Genomic DNA, 17,382 nt, shown 5'->3' with positions numbered 1-17,382 from the left:
TTAGCCTAGGTCGTTCCAGCGAATCCGTCTAAATCAAAGGCCTTGCCTAACATTTCGTAACAAGCTATCTTTTTTTTTACGGCCAGGAGATGTTCACCACACGACCCAACCCTTATCTCGATGACCGCCCTTTACCGGCTCTCTTCGACTGCTTATTCAATATGTTCAAAACTGCCGTCCATATCTGGGATCGCATGGCAAGCCACACCAGATCGAAATGACAAGGGAATCAAAAAGAACAGCCCAATTATTGTTAAACAAAAATCGCAGAAAAGAGAAGAGTACGAAAACGATAGCAGACTACCAGAACAGAACTGACAAGAGCATCTACAATAAAAAACCAAAGAATTAAGAAAATTACTACAAAAACTAAAAAAATGAAGCCATCCAGGAGCACCTAAAGGGATTAACTGCAACAGAAACTACCGATTACTCACTCTATAAAGCAACGAGGAGACTGAAAAGACCTCAGGTGCCAGCACCACCAATAAAAACGGACGAAGGCAACTGGGCAAGAAGCAATCAAGAGAAGGCCGTAACATTCGCCAAACACCTCTTCAAGGTCTTCAAACCTTTCGACACTGAGACCACACAAGAAGAAGAATACGAAATCAACAACTTCCTAGATGCACCCTATCAGATGAATCTACCAATGCGAAACTTCAAATATAAAGAAGTGGAAACGGTCATCAAAAAAGAAATCAACCCCAAAAAAGCTCCTGGATTCGACTTAATCACGGGAAAGATATTGGAAGAATTAGAAAAATGCATCCGAAAAATTACACACATATTCAACGCAGTGTTAAGAGTAGAATACTACCCAATACAATGGAAAATATCACAAATAATTATGCTGCCAAAACCTGGGAAAAACACGAAAGAACTAACATCCTACAGACCAATAAGTCTGATACCAGTACTATCCAAGGTACTAGAAAAACTACTACTGAAAAGAATAAAACCAGTGATAGAAGATCAAAACATAATTCCCAAACACCAATTCGGATTTAGAAACAAGCACGCAACTACGGAACAAGTCCATAGACTAGTCAACCAAATAAACAGAGATCTCGAAACAAAACATTACTGCACAGTGGTGTTCCTTGACATAGAACAGGCCTTTGACAAGGTCTGGCACGCAGGACTATGTTACAAAATGAAACAGAAACTTCCGCATCAAATGTACGCAATTCTGAGATCCTATCTTACACACAGATACTACTTTGTAAAGCAACAGGAGGCATTAACAAACCTATACCCAATATCATCTGGCGTACCCCAAGGTAGCGTTTTAGGACCAGTGCTATACTTGATCTACACATCAGATCTACCAACAACTAGAAAGACAACAACAGCCACGTTTGCAGATGACACAGCTATCCTGGCATCTCATACCAATCCTCTATCCGCATCCAGGAACTTACAAGACCACCTAAATAAAATTCAACACTGGCTGAAAAAGTGGCGTATGAAGGCAAATGAAAATAAGTCTACGAATGTAACGTTCACCATGAAACGCACTACCTGTCCTCCAGTAACGTTAAATCACTCTCAGATACCACAAGCAGAAGATGCCAAATACCTTGGTATACACCTGGATAAACGACTGACATGGAAAAAACACATTCACACCAAAAGAAAACAACTCGGAATAAAATTCCGACAGATGTATTGGATGCTGGGAAGGCAGTCGGAGCTATCGACAGAAAACAAGATCTTACTGTACAAAACCATGCTCAAACCGATATGGACGTACGGGATACCATTATGGGGATCAGCCAGTAACTCAAACATAGAAATTCTCCAACGATTTCAAAGCAAAGTATTACGAATAATAGTTAACGCACCGTGGTATGTGCCGAACACGGTACTACACAAGGACCTAGATGTACCAACAGTACGAGAGGAAATAAAAAAAAAAAACAGCAAAAAGTATAAAAGCAGACTCTAAGCCCATCCGAACGACTTGGCACAGAAACGACTCGACGACGAAGGAGAAATCAGGAGGCTAAACAGATTTAAACCATCAGATTTGCCCACCAGATTCGAATAATACAACACTTAACTGCATATTACTAAGCAGTCAAAATAAATATTGAGCATGTTCATTGGAACATGCTCACCACGTCAAGTACTCTCTTTCCTTTTCTATATGTAAATTAACCACAAAATGTACTTATTATCCACACTTAATGGATAGATTGGATAATTACTGGAGTTAAATAGGAAAAAATCTGGGATCCCTTGCCTCCATTCGCAACGTGAGGATGCGACATGCCGTGGTGACAATGGGCTACCTTGTGATGTGGAGAATATCCGAGCTTAAACTCCGTGGTCTCTAGTCTGCAAGCGAACTATACCGACCGAGCTACCGTCGGTTATCGGCGAAGTTAGTGCCAACTTTAGCGGATAGAGGGTGTCGGGTGGTCAACGCAACTAATCCCCACGGCCTTTAATCTCGGTTTTCTAGACCGGAGCCGCTATTTCCTTGAAATAGCTCCAGAGTTATCCTCACGAGGCTGAGTGGACCCCGTTCCAGACCCACTACTTCTCAGAAAATCTGGTTGCCCCGGGAATCGAACCCGGGACCTCTGGATCTATAGTCAGGAACCCTGACCACTAGACCACATAGGCGGTCATCCGAGCTTAAGGAGGATGAAATGATGCAGGGCACAGAAAATTCCACGGTGAAGAGTTGCAAAACCTCTGGTCCTTGACAAATATAATTGGAATGATCATGTCATGGAGCATGAGATTGGCAGGGCGTGTAGCACACATGGATGCGAAAAGGAATATATACAGGGTTTTGGTAGGAAAACCTTAAGGAACGAGAACACTAGGAAGACCTAGACGTAGACGTTTCTTATCTGTGGTATGGACTGGATTCATTTGTTCAGAATAGAGACCAGTGGATAATGCCTCAAATTAGGCCACGCCCGGTTTCTTCCAGGTGCGTTCCAATTCAGTGTCCATGTTCATCCATCATTATGTTCGCTGTATGGTCTGGATTACTGAGAGTGTCGTTAAATGAACAACAAACATGAACACTCTCCTTGCTATTTGCCGGTAGAGACAAGAGAAAATATCAGAATATCGGATCTCTAGGCGAGATTCGAGGCCTTCACCTCCGAACCGAAGGATTATTAGCTACTCTTATATTTGCTAGGTAAGAAATGTTGTTACAGTAATATTGATTGCCTGAAACAGGAGCTAGAGTTCCATCCCTCACCTTGTTGGCATGTTGATACAACTGATCGGAAGGATGGAAGTCTCATTAGTCGTTGTATGATTATTAACTACTCGTAAATATCTGATAGTAGGACCCCAAGGTTCAACACCACTTGCCTGCATAAGCCCGACATTAGACATTATCTTAAGTTAGTTTCATTTATTCCCCATGTCCACAACCCATTTTTTTTTCTTAAGATCGCCTCTGTGGTCTAGTGGTCAGAGTTCCTGGCTACAGATTCAGAGGTCTCGGGTTCGATTTCCGGCGCTACCAGATTTTCTGAGAAGTAGGAGCTACTTCAATGGAAAAGTAGCGGCTCCGGTCTGGGAAACTGAGATTAACGGCCGTGAGAATCCGTTGCGCTGACCACACGGCACCCTCTATCCGCTAAAGTTGACAATAACTTCGCCGACAAGCGGCGGTCGCTCGGTCGGTATAGTTCGCTTGCGGACTAAAATCACGGAGTTTGTTTTTGTTGTTTGTTTCGCCGTTTCTGTTCCCTGTCTTCCAGATGGATGTTTTGGAGATATATACCTCATAGTAGGTAGTATATATTCCTGATTTGACAAATTCTGACGAAATGTCCACCCATCTTTAAGTTCATACTTCTCTAGTTGCTCCTTCACTTCGTTATTATTATGACCAGTTACTTAACAGATCATGCTCATTTTAGAATACCTGTATTTATGCTCTTTCGGAATAAAACATACCCATATAAGCAGCTTGCGAACGTATCTATATATCTTGATATTTAGTATCAGGAAGTATAGGGAATTAAGTCGGTTTCTGAGCTGAAAAAGTTCAGAATTTCTTTCCCTTCTTGCAACATGAACGCCATATACTGGGACCTGAGAGATGTTTTTTTTTCAGATATTTTTTATTTCGTTTGTTTTTTGTAATTCTCATATATATTCATATATGCAGATTATTTATATTTCTTCTGTATGATTATTATAATTACCATTATCATTACTTTGTTTGTTTACTTCTCTGCATTAATGTGTTTTTCCACAATTTCTTACCTTTAATTAGTCTATGACTTTGTGTTTGTCCATAATGTAATTACCTGTACCTACACTGTGTAGTGTCTGTAATTCGCCTTGTAGCTGATGACTTGGCACACAAATAATAGAGAAATTAATTGAATTATTCAGTTGTAGCTAAATCTGGTGTTAGAATTGGCATACCTAACATTTATGCCTTATTACACAAAGTATATCTTCGATAATTATACTGTTTTAATAGAATAATTAGGTCGGAAACTACTAAACCAGAAAACTTGCTTAGTACACCTGTTACTATTATGTAATACATGAAGGTCCTTGATAAAACGTACTTACATCTTACTTGAATCCTATATGTGCTTTAATGCTTGAATTAATCGATTCAGTCGTTAATTCCTCATAAATTTTTTGCGATTAACTGCGATGGCCATCAGAGACGCAGTAAACATCATAAAGGCTCATATTAAGTTATCATATTGTGACATGCCTATTCGTTGCTGGGAAACGGGAGGTGGAACGAGTTACCACGAAGACAGACCCTTGATAAACGGTCGGTTGCCAAGTTACGTAACAGTAAGGAAAGCGGTGTTCCTCCGAGCCGAAGCACGCTGGTTGCTACGCAGCAATAAACAATTCTCGGCAACGTTGCCCAGCAACGACTGTAAACACGGCGATTACGCAACAGGGAACGAATTGCGTTTTCTGCTGTCCGGCTGAAGGTTTATAAGAGAACTGGAATGCCTAAGCAGTCAGAGAGAGGGGGTTCGAACACCTCCACCGTGACCCTGCGAGTCGTAAGAGGCGACGAAAAGGGAAGTCTCAGTTCTGAGACAGTAAAATACGGTCACGAGTCTCAAAGGACTCGGACCCAAGAAAGATTGCGCTGGCAAGGGCCAGCAGCATATGCAAAAGACAGACCCGTCCTCTCGTCAGAGATGGCGCCCCACAGAAACAGGACTGTACCTGTCAAACAGTAATAAATATCTGGTCATAAGGTGCAGATGGGGCTCGACACCAAGACTTACTGACCGACTGACTGTCAGTCGCAATGTGATTTTGGCTTTAAGCAGTCAGTTGCAGTCTAGCATTCGCCGGAGTGAGTTGAAGCCCATTGTTTTGAGTTGTATGGAAATGACTACAGGAGAAGTATTTGTGATACTGCCGACGGCAGTAATTGTGAAACTGTGAATTGTATCAGTGTAAGAGCGAGTGTTCAATAAATTCCCTAGATCCAGAACGGCGTGAAGTTATTTGTCGTGTGCTTACCCAACACGTGACAGTATTATTAAATAAATGCATAACAGTTCTGGCCCATTTTCTCCCTTTTGTTTATTTATCTCTATGTGTAGAATCCACTGAAAACGGCCATTGTGTACACTGCTCGTAAAGTATATGTTTCAATTTTCTTTATTAAGTGGATATGAGATTCGGTACTTGGAATGTTAGAAAATGGATCTTAGAGAGATAGAACGGGATGATATGGATTGGATTGATCTGGCTCAGGATAGGGACCAATGGAGGGCTCTTGTGAACACGGTAATGAACCTTCGGGTTCCATAAAATGCTGGGAAATTCTAGAGTAGCTGCAGAATTGGCGACTCCTCAAGAAGGGTTCAGCTCCATGGCTAATAATAACTTTTGTTCGAAACATTTTCGCTGCAACAGATATTTAACGAGATGCACGCAGTGATGCATGTAGGTTTTTGTTCAAAATGAAAGTTAATGTTCTAATCTTAATTCAGACATTAGCAAAGTTCTCCAACAAAGAGTCTGAAAATTTCTTCATCTGTTTTCGAGTTGTTACATTCGGACAGACGGAAACAGACAAAGATAGACAAGACATGGCGAAGTTAATATGGTCTTATATACAAATTCCATAGGGAATCGCCAAAAATGAAGTGCTAAATTACGCCAGATTGAATGTTTTTATTTTATTTTATTTTATTTGATTTTGTCGTATTATCGTTAAAAAAAAAGTAAAGCTATCCCTGCACCAGGCCGTGAAGGCCCATAGGGTTGTGAGACGTTGAGGGTCCCACATTATTTAGACAATCGGTTTGCAGATGGCGGTAAGGTTGTCAGCCTTACGCGCCGGCCGCCCTTTACCCCCCAGGAAAATTCTTTATTTAATTCCTGGTACTCATTTCTGTTAGAGGCTGAGTAAACCCCACGGCCTAGTGTGGCTGGAAGGGTTAGGTCAACTGAAAAAAATCCAATGACCTCACCGGGACTTGAACCCGCGACCTTCCGGCTTGTAGCTACGCTACTTGTATTAAATGTTTTTGTTGTCAAAGACTGATTTGATTTCTATTTAACAGCTTTCAGGTAGTTTCTCACATCATGTCAGTGTGATAAAACATAACCCAATGATTGGATTTGGCATACGGTACTAAAACACCCTGACAGCAAGGGCCCTTGTAAGAACAAAATAAGATGAATTTTATGTCTCAGTTCATATTGGCTCATAGGCTTACTTCAATAAGTAACCTAACATTTTCGAATGATTCGCCCTCATTAATGGCCGGCAGTAGGATAAGGGGGATCAAGTGCAGAATTAAAAAAAATGGTTATGCCCACGTCTTCATAAATTATTTCCTTTCGTCATCAGTAGGCTACGGNATGTGTTTCTGAGCTGTAATTGCTGCTTTTTTTTTAAGTTCAGGGTCAGTAGAATTTGAAATTTGATTTCTGATCACTGAACAGATGAAATACGTTTTTATGGAGGATGGGGACTATGAGGTAATTTTATTCAAAATAAAAATCCGTCATTGTGCCTGCAGTATACATAAGTAGCTCTGTGTAACGGAGGTCTTCTCCAGGAATTCATAACCTCTCAATTAGTCAAAAAATCCCCCCCCCAGTATTAAAAGATTCGCTTTAGTATTTGTGCCCGCAGTATGGTTGGAAGTGACGCTCCTTAAGACACAGAGTAATGTGACTACAAACCGTACACATAAATCTGAGCTGTTCCTGAAGTTATTATATATGCGAATATAAGAACGTCGGTAATTCAATTGTCATGTCGAAGTGATAAGGTAATCCTGTTCCTACAGCGAATCGTTCAGGACGCAGTTATAACGATGTGTTCGAAAGTCCATGCCAATTTTCCATAATTTCGTAATTTCCCATTAACAGTAACACAAGAAATCAAGGAAAAAAATATGTGAGATTTGAGGCTTTCACGGCGGTGACTATGAAGAAAGCAGTCTTGTGGGATTTGGCACCGTGTATATGTGGTGTTAACCGACGTTTCGGAGGAACGTATCGCCTCCATCTTCAGGGTAGAAGAAAAAGTATAAGAAATCTGCAAGCGACAAGACCGTGAGAACGGTAAAAAGCAGGATACGTTCCTCCGAAACGTCGGTTAACACCACATATGCACGGTGCCAAATCCCAGAAGACTGCTTTCTTCAAGGCTAAAAATGTTCGTTCACAATTTGTAGGCAATATGCATGCCTGTGATACATATGATTCATGAGTCTGTGTCACACCAAACCTTCTCGAGCGGATGCCATCATCGTGAAACAATCAATCCAATAAATGTTACATTTTCTCCAACGATCTCTCACTGGGCCTCACTTCCGATCTCTCTAATTAATGACTTTGGTATTCCCACCTCATATGTTCGCACTATCACAATGTTGGAATTGTTGTATAGCACGTAACTGAAAAACACTGAACATGGAAGTTCATCCTCTGGCATATTGTTCATGCCAGTTTTCAGAAAATTAGTCTATTTTCATGCCGTTAGATGTTCGTGGTTGAATCAGATGACAGACATAAGAATGAAGTTCAGAAGGACAGAATTTATTCGGAAACTCCTAGGCCTGTAGTCCGCAACGAACTATACCGATCGAGCGACCGCCTCTTGTCGGCGAAGTGAGTGCCAACTTTAGCGGATAGAGAGTGTCGCGTGGTCAGCGCAAGGAATCCCCACGGCCGTTAATGTCGGTTTCATAGACCGGAGCCGCTATTTCCTTGAAATAGCTCCTCAGTTATCCTTATGAGGTTGAGTGGACCCCGTTCCAGACGCACTACCTCTCAGAAAATCTAGTAGCACCGGGAATCGAACCCGGGACCTCTGGATCTGTAGCCAGGAACCCTGACCACTAGACCACAGGTGGAACCATAACGAAAAACGTTAAACTCCACAAAACATCGCGGATATGGAGAAAGTACACAATAAATAATTAATTTGATATATTGTAATATCTGTTGCAGATAAACTTGGTCGGAAACCTGTGATCCTGCTGGCAAGCATCGTCTTCTCGGCTGGCTCCATTATCATGGGCCTGGCAAACGGGAAAGAAGTCCTCCTGGCCGGGCGTATCATCGTCGGCATCGGCATTGGTAAGTTCATATATCTCGTGTAGTGCTATCAGTTAACCCAGCTTTCTAAGGCTGGGGCCACACGAGCGCACAAAGTACGTCCGTTGCAACGAACATACTTTATGACGGTCGTTACTGAGGACACCACACAGTTGCAGAATGCTGTTTTTTGTCTGCAATGGTGCCAGAAGAAAGCTTAGCATTGGCTTCTCTTGTTTATTTCTACAACGGACGCATTTTTTGCGCTCGTGTGGCTCCAGTCTAAGAAGCCGAGTATGTCTTTCGGATAAATAAACCTATGACCTGTTTCTCGAAGCGTACATGCAGTGTGTAGTACTGTCTCAGGCACCCAATTATTCAGACTTCTTTTTAAAGATAATACCTTTTAAAACGATACAGGCGAGTCGTTTTACTCCGATATTGCTTTGCTGAAAATTTCCGCCTTCACTCATAACGTGTGATACGGGAAGTCAGCAAAAGAAACACCGGAACTGTTCAGCAGGGGTAGAGGTATGAATATTGTCGCGCGTTTCCCAGGCAGCGCGAAAAAAAAATTGTGTGGGTCTCGTATTTGGACGAATATTTATTGGAGACTCACTCTTTACACTCACAGATACAATTATTCGCACTTATAACGTCTTCAGACGTTTCCTCTTCAGTGTTACAACCCTCTCGCACAGTTAATCTCGATGAAGTGTCTTCTGCTCTGCTCGGAGCCGCGCGTTTCCCAGGCAGCGCGGACCACGAACTTTACTGGTCTCTTGTCGGATACGAAGTAACTGGTCTCTTGCCGAAGTTGGACTGTTATATCCTGCACTTGTGCTGAATAGGGAACATCTTGTCGAATGGTTTCATTTCGCCCTCTGCTATGCAAACGACTCTTTTGTTGCCTCGGGGATACATAATTCCCGCTGCTATACAAACGATTTTCTTGTTCCCGCAGGAGTACATGTTTACTATCTCAAACAATTCGTTACAAATAACGGTGGAAACCCCACTGTTAGACTTTCATCTCCGGGGCAACGATTTCCTAGGAATTGTTAGCCGTTGACCAGTGATGGACGTCTTATCGTCCGGCCTTCCTGGCGGCACGTCACAATATTAAAAGACCTGACTAACAATAAGTCGAAATCGTGAGGCGAGTCAGTGGAACTGTCCGCGGAACTCAGTGGTCATGCGCGATAGCTTCTGCCGTGACCGTGGGTAGGACGTCACGTTTCTCGTGACATTGACGTGAAAGTGCAGATATGCAAAAAGGCGGATAACAAAATCCTGCATGACGAATGTAACCTTGTAAACGTAACAGAGCACATACATAGCATATTCATGAGGCTGAGTGGACCCCGTTCCAGACCCACTACTACTCAGAAAAAAATATGGTAGCGCTGGGAATCGAACCCGGACCTCTGGATCTGTTGCCAGGAACGCTAACCACTAGACCACAGAGGCGGTATAAAATATTCCCTTAACAACAACAACGACGACGACGACGGCGGCGACGACGACGGCGACGACGACGACAACAATAGAAGCATCGAAATTCAGCGAATGTGGAACATGAAGTGTTTTGTGATACCAGTAATTATTGGAGCCACGGGTACAGTCACGAGAGGGTTGAGAAAATATTTGAAACTAATTCCTGGTAAGCACTCCATAGATTCACTGCAAAAGACAGCTATCCTGGGAACATCACACATACTGCGGAAAGTGCTACAGTGCGAAGCTTGAAGCCTGAGTGGTGAGGTGCATCACTGGTTCAAGAAAAGGAATACCAGGAAATAAACATGTGACAAGAGATAATAATAATAATAATAATAATAATAATAATAATAATAATAATACAGTTCTTATTAATTTACATGCAAACTTAACAGTCCAAAGTCCAATTACAAAGTGAGCACAAATAAAGAAGAGGAACGAAACACAAACTCACTAACACCATAGAGCTGAGTCCGTCTTGAGAAGCCGCCAGTCGCTCAGCTACTGAAGAATTTTCCAACATTTTGTAGAACCCGAAGGTTTATTGCCATGTTCAGAAGATGCCTCCACTGGTCCCTATCCTTAGCCAGATCAATCCAGTCCAGACCACCCCATCCTAAATCTCTAAGATCCGTGTTAGTATTATCCACCCACCAACGTCTTGATCTCCCTAATGGTCTGTTTCCTTCTGACTTTCCCACCAATATCCTGTATGCATTCCTCTTGCCCCCCATTCGTGCCACATGTCCTGTCCGTCTCATCCACTTTGACTTCATCTTGTAATTATACTTGGCGAAGGATACAATTTTTTAAGCTCCTCATTATGCAACTTTCTCAAACCTGTCATTTCATCTCTCTTCAGTCAGAATATTCTCCTCAGCACCCTATTCAGTCCATATTCCTCTCTTACTGTCAAAGAGACCAAGTTGCATACTGTTGTGCCGCAAAGGTGGTTGCATAACCTTCCCCTGTGGTCACCGGTAGATCTCTCTCGCCGGATCAGGAGGGGTGAGGGTGCAGTGACAGTAATACCCAAAACATTCTCAATTACACAAACACCTTGGATATATAAGTATATACTCGTAAGTGGTTACAAACATCTAAGGAATAATATTCGTGCTCCTTAGCTCTCTGTTTACATATAGTGCACTCTCCTCCCAGTCTGCAATGGTGATAATTCATAGTGTCTTAATTATAAGCAAACATGGTTGATAATACAGCAAAGTGATGTTCCCTCTCTGGCTTCCCTAGCCTGTCAGCTAGCCTGTTAGTGATAATCACACAAATGTTCATGCCGTGTCAGATATTCCACTCGCTAACTCGATCGGACTAAGGACCGTGGCCACTCAGCCTTCGGCGTGAGGCTCCGTCTGGCGTGTCCTGCCTGAGCGTAGTTGGTACAAACGGTTCTCTCTTACTTACACTAGTTCGCAATTACGTCTAACTTAATTCTAACATGCTACTTGGTTTACTTATCCTAACCCTAAGTTAATGACAATCTGGACCGTGACCATTCATGGACAAGTACTCACGCGACCTCGTCTACTGGGCTGCAACTATGTGCCTATCTTCTCCGTCCTCTCTCGGTGGCGTGCCTCGCACCCCGACGTGTGTCGTGCCGCTAAGGCTCAAGTGACTTTTGTACTGACACGCTCATCTCCGCCCCATGTTTCAGGGTTTTATGCCTTGTGGAAACGTGGGGGCGCTTCCATCCTCACGGTACGCGTCGCAATCGACGATTCCCATTGGCTAAATCCTCTTCCGTTCCCGCAACTTGCCCATATTTGATCCTTCCTGACTGTCTCATAAATTCCTCCGCCATACTCGGGAAACGGCTGACTACCGGAAACGGATATCGCTCCTGTTTCCGGTTATTCCGCTGGTCATTCATCAGTCCTAACTCATACACAATTTCAACATTTCGTAAACTTATTAAAATAATTTTAAAATATCAAAAAATTAAACTCCCTGAAAGGTTCGGGCACAACAATACCCATACAAAACCACAGGCAAAATTGTAATTTTGTATATTTTAATTTTTATGTTTTTAGAAAGCAGACGAGAAGACAGAATGTTCTGAACTGAAGGGAACTGTAACAAGCATTCCTCGAACTCAGTCTCCTCTTAATTTCCTCCTGAATCAAATTTTGATTTGTTACTGTCGTTCCGAAATATTTGAACTGTGCCACATTTTCCGAGGATCTGTTAGCTGTCTATATGTTATGATTTTGCCCTGAATTCTGGCAACGACATAGCAGCATATACATAAACAACATATACTTAGTTTTCTCTGCGTTTACTTCAACACCAGCCTCTTTACTAGCATCAGAGTTCCTTTGGAAGAAAACGCAAACAACATACAAAAGCAAGGCGATTTGTGTATTTTGGATGATAATAAGAATAAAAAATTTGTACCAGAAATATGTCTGATTAGGGTATTAGGCGTAATTCATACAATTTTGGATTTTGATCACTTTAATTACAATAAAATGTGGAGTTTGGGGTGGAAAACTGGTCCGTCTTTCTGTAGGCATACTTGTTTTTCAAACTCCCTTCTCATTGCTCCAGTCTCGTGTTAAGGATCGTCACATAGGAGAGCCTGTATGCACCATGAGTGGGAAGCAAGCCCGTAGGCTAAGCCAGAAGTAATTTTGAAATTTAAAAATGTAGTTAACATTAACCACAGTGAAGCGGTTTTTTTTTTAACTGAAGACCTTGGTTTGAGTCCCGACCTCGGGGTAGCGCGTGAGAAGAAGCATGGCAAGAAATAACGGAGCAATGATTATTGTGGGAGTGAGGGTGACGCACTGTAAGGTCCTGTTACAGCATGTACACATCTTACAGTCCTTATTTCAATTAGTGGATTCCATCAAATCCATTGCACATTCCGTTGAGAACGGCCAGGTGTAAAATCACGGGGAGTAGATGCAGAGCAAAAAGAACTAACCTCGTATTTCCCCAACGCCTTAAGAAACAAGAGAAAACTGAGGAGGAAGACGGTTCGACTCTATTGAAAGAAGTCATAATCTGATACAAAGTAAATGGAAAATCTGCCCTTGGTTCTTTTTGTAAGGATGGACGGAGAGATTGGTCTGGAAATTTGCATGAAACTGAATGACTGCTCTCCTACGTTGCCGAGCGATGACCACGAGTAAAAGAACTTTGTACACACATACGGAGGACGCCTGAATTTTTAGCAAAGGTCGTTTAAATCAATAAGTTCATGCTTTTTAGACTTAGGAACCGGTAAAATATCATTGGGTCATTGGAGAAGAACGTTTACATATATATATGATAATTATTAATGCATCTAAACATACTTATTTACAGTTTAAATCTCTCGCGGTTGTGTAGTGGTAAAATCGAAGATACGTCATGCCTACCTACATCGAACACTAAAATTGAAAAAAAAAATATATATATATATGGAGGAAGAGGCATAGCTTACGCGCATGCGCGAATTTTTCGAATTTTCGAGTTTTTTTTTTTTCCCCCTTTTCGCTTAGTAGGGGATGGTGTCCAACTGGGTCCACTCGGCACGCCAGCCACTTATTAGCCTATTGTAGCCTGCCCCGGGTGATTATGATGATGGAGAATTTGGTGGAATGAAGATTGGGAAAGGAAACCGATGTACTCGGAGAAAACCCGCGCCATTTTGTCCACCAAAAATCCCACTTGACCACACCCGGGTTTGAACCCGGGCCGCCGCGGTGGGAAGCCAGCGACTAACCGCTTGAGCTATGGCGCGGCCATGTACTCCCCTTTAGTTAAGATTCATAAACTCTGCTGTTGATACGACATTGTTAAATAATGATTATCACCTTTAAGTGGCCTGCAACTTGTTTCAGGCTCCTTTAATGTACCCTAACTTGTGTCGGGTTGAACTGCGCGGTGAGTTGCGTTATCTAATCTTGTGATGGAGAACATTTATCTGCATAGCCACTTTGCCTACCTGGGTGTGCCTCACTATTTACAACATGTGTGTCTACAAAAAGAAATGTGTTGAATTAAATCATCATTCTTATAGCGTAATTTTCCACAGGAAATTTCTTTATCGCTAAGTCACGGTCATATGATTACGAGAGCTTTTACATTGCCTTGTGAATATAGAGTAGTACTCAGTGATGTATATTTGTGGGCAAACATCTCAGCGAGGCTACCTTTCGCATAGAAGTTCTCTGTGTATAAATCATAAGGGAGGGTCAGTAAGTAGGCCACGGATACGAAACGTAAAACTTGTGACATTCGAAACTGGGGAAAAAATTTATTTCTTGACATGTCCTCCACCAACATTGATGCATTTGTTTCAGCCACTTCCGCACCTCTTCGTCATGAGCGAAACGTTTGCCACGTTTCGCGACACAGTTACTTTACGTGAAAGATACTTCCCACCGTAAACAGGAAACAGTTCTTTAATAATATCCTTTGAATTGAATCCTTTTGCCCACTAAACAACTCACAACAGAACGCTGCTCTTCGGTAGGATACTTCTCAAGCACGGTCGCCATGTTGACTACTGAAACCAGTCCCTGATCATGCGCGTCTGTTACCTGAACTGTCATGAAGCTGTACCGTGCTGCCACCTAGTGATACACATAGAAGACCTACTACGTCCATTACAGCTGTTTCATTTCCATTTGTGACCTATTTACTGACGCTCCCTCGTAGCATTCATTCTAAAGCAGTGCGTGCATGCTGGAACGCAGTGTTTTTGCTGATGGACACGTGAAGGCGGTACTCAGCATTACTGCGATGATGTAGGCATCTGATTACAATTGAATAGGAAGTAAGTTGTTTAAGTTTGAAGACATAAACTCGGCATTGTTTGTGTTCTCATCTTTCACGTTTTAAACTTCCGGAATGATCCTGCCCATAATGAATTATGAAGGCGAGGCTCATATATACGAGGGTAAGTCAATAAGTAAGTTACAAATGGATACAGAACTTAAACAAATAAGAGTACTGATTTGAAAAAATGCTTTTATTTCTCAACATAATCTCCCTGTACACTGAGGCACTTGTCCCATCGTTTCACAAGCCCCTGAAAACCAGCAGCATAAAATTCTTTGGGCTGCTGTCCGAACCAGGCCGGGACTTCCCCATCTACAGCTTCATCGTCGGGAAAATGTTCAGCCGAAAAATTATGTTTAAGAAGGCCGAACAAATGGAAGTCGCTTGGAGCAAGGTCAAGGCTATACGGAGGATGCTCGAGGACTTCCCACTTGAAATTTCGCAGCGTCTCAGTTGTCTTGTTGGCAGTATGGGGACGCGCGTTGTCATGCAAGAGCAACACGCCTTTGGTGAGGAGTCCTGGTCTCTCCGTTGAATGGCCCTACGAAGTTTCCTGAGGATGTTACAGTAGGAGTCGGCATTTACGGTTTGTCCTTGAGGCTGGAAAGTGGTGAGCAGTATGCCTTCGTGATCCCAGTCACCGCCTGGTTCAGACAGAAGGCCAAAGAATTTTATGCTGCTGATTTTCGGGGGCTTGTGAAACGATGGGACAAGTGCCTCAAGGTACAGGGAGATTATGTTGAGAAATAAAACCATTTTTCAAATCAGTACTCTTATTTGTTTAAGTTCTCGTATATCCATTTGTAACTTACTTATTGACTTACCTACGTATTTCACGTCCCACGCTTCACGTAAAACCTTGCGAATGCACTGACGAAAGTTATATTGGTTCTGGAGTTTAGGTAAACTTCTGTAAAACATGTAGTTCTCACCTGGCGACTAATATACTTTTGACTGTAAAAACGTAAGACTGCTGCATAATAAACAGCAGTATTATTACGCAGCGTAAGTGACTATAGACAGGGTTTGGTTTATAGAATAGATTTATTAACGACTTAAGGTTACCATACACAGAGCGCTACGTACGCGACGCACGCTACGTACGCTATGTTCGCTATACGAACAGAAAAATATCTCCCTTTATTGCCAATGTGACTGGCCACACAGACTTCCGTACGCTACGTACGCTACGTACGCTATGTTCCCTATGTTACCTGCGTCGCAGAGTGGACACAGCGGATGTAGCGAACATAGCGTAGCGCTCTGTGTGGCCGAACCTTTACAGGTCGCAGCTCCAAATAACTATAACACTATCGCTAATTCCACAATTTACAGTTCGCTAGAGCACACAGTCAAGTGTTCTCTCTCTGGTACTAGACGCTTCCTGGTCACGGCTCCGACAATGGCTGTTCTTCTGCCTCCTGCTCAAGTCCTATCTTCAAGGACTCCCTTACAGGAATGACTAAAATGGCCTTGCTTATAACATTTCGGCACATACCACATAGAAAACACAGCTCTTCCATTGTTGTCCTACTGTTGTGTTATTAAGAATGTGCTGCCTAGCGACGGGATCGTGTTTACCGAGCCATTGCTCAGACACTGCCCTGGTATATCCGCCAATCTCGCGGTCGTTGCATAGCAACAGTTCTACACGCTACACGTACAGCGGCATTAGTTATTATTGGACCTAAAGTAAGTAAAGTAAAGCTATCCCTGTAACAGGCCATGGAGGCCCATAAAGTTGTGGGACGTTGAGTGTCCCACATTATCTAGACCAGGAGTCTCCAAACTTTTCGAACCGCTGGCCACATTAGGTAATTCAGCACTCTCAACGGGCCGGATAAAATGAGAAATTAATAACTCTGGGTATATGAGTTTTATTGAAAGCACAGAATTTCATGAACTAAATACAAAGTACGTGAGAATAAATTATCGTATATTAATGACAACAGACAGTAGCAGCATATGCTCATATTTTCATCACAAATTATAATAAAACAATTAATGTGAATGATGGAACTCTTTTAGCATTCTTAAAATCTGATTAAATTGAGGTTCGAATTTTGAAACGCTAATCACAAGTAGCGACTTTAAATGTTCATCGGATAAATTTGCCCTGTATTTCGACTTGATGTACTTCATCTGGGAAAAAGTTTGTTTAGACAGATATGTCGTCCCAAAAATGGAGATAAATTTACAAGCAAATTTCTTTAAATTTGGAAATTGCTCATAGTTCAGAAATTTATAAAATTTGATCAAATTTCCTTCCTTGTATTTGTCTTTAATATGATAATTTTAGAAGATTGATCAGCAAATTGTACATGGATCAGAAAGGAGAGTACGACTGGACAGTGGGGAGACAAGAAGTGTGCAGATTGGAAGAGGAGTTCGACAAGGATGCTGTTTATCACCAATTTTGTTCAACTTGTACAGCGAATGCCTTACCAAGGAAGCTCTGGATGGGCTCGGAGACTTCAAATTAGGAGGGCAAATTATTCAAACTGTGAAATATGCAGATGACCTTGTGTTAATGGCTAAGGAAGAAACTGT

The 17,382-nt window shown here is 42.2% G+C and overlaps 1 protein-coding gene across 3 annotated transcripts in view; it reads left to right on the top strand.

Moving 5' to 3' along the window:
- The window catches only part of LOC111870501 (proton myo-inositol cotransporter), a 170,678-nt gene that overhangs the window by 43,850 nt on the left and 109,446 nt on the right, over positions 1-17,382 (top strand). For all 3 annotated transcript variants that reach the window (XM_023862835.2, XM_023862834.2, XM_023862838.2), the window contains exon 3: positions 8,455-8,583. In XM_023862835.2, coding sequence (XP_023718603.1) covers positions 8,455-8,583 — 129 coding nt within the window. The remainder of the gene's footprint in view (positions 1-8,454; positions 8,584-17,382) is intronic.

The sequence above is a fragment of the Cryptotermes secundus genome, unplaced genomic scaffold (genome assembly GCF_002891405.2).
Source record: "Cryptotermes secundus unplaced genomic scaffold, Csec_1.0 scaffold51, whole genome shotgun sequence".
Lineage (NCBI taxonomy): Eukaryota > Metazoa > Arthropoda > Insecta > Blattodea > Kalotermitidae > Cryptotermes > Cryptotermes secundus.
The sequence above is the reverse complement of the archived record's forward strand: the minus strand, read 5'-3'. Positions and strand labels throughout refer to the sequence as shown.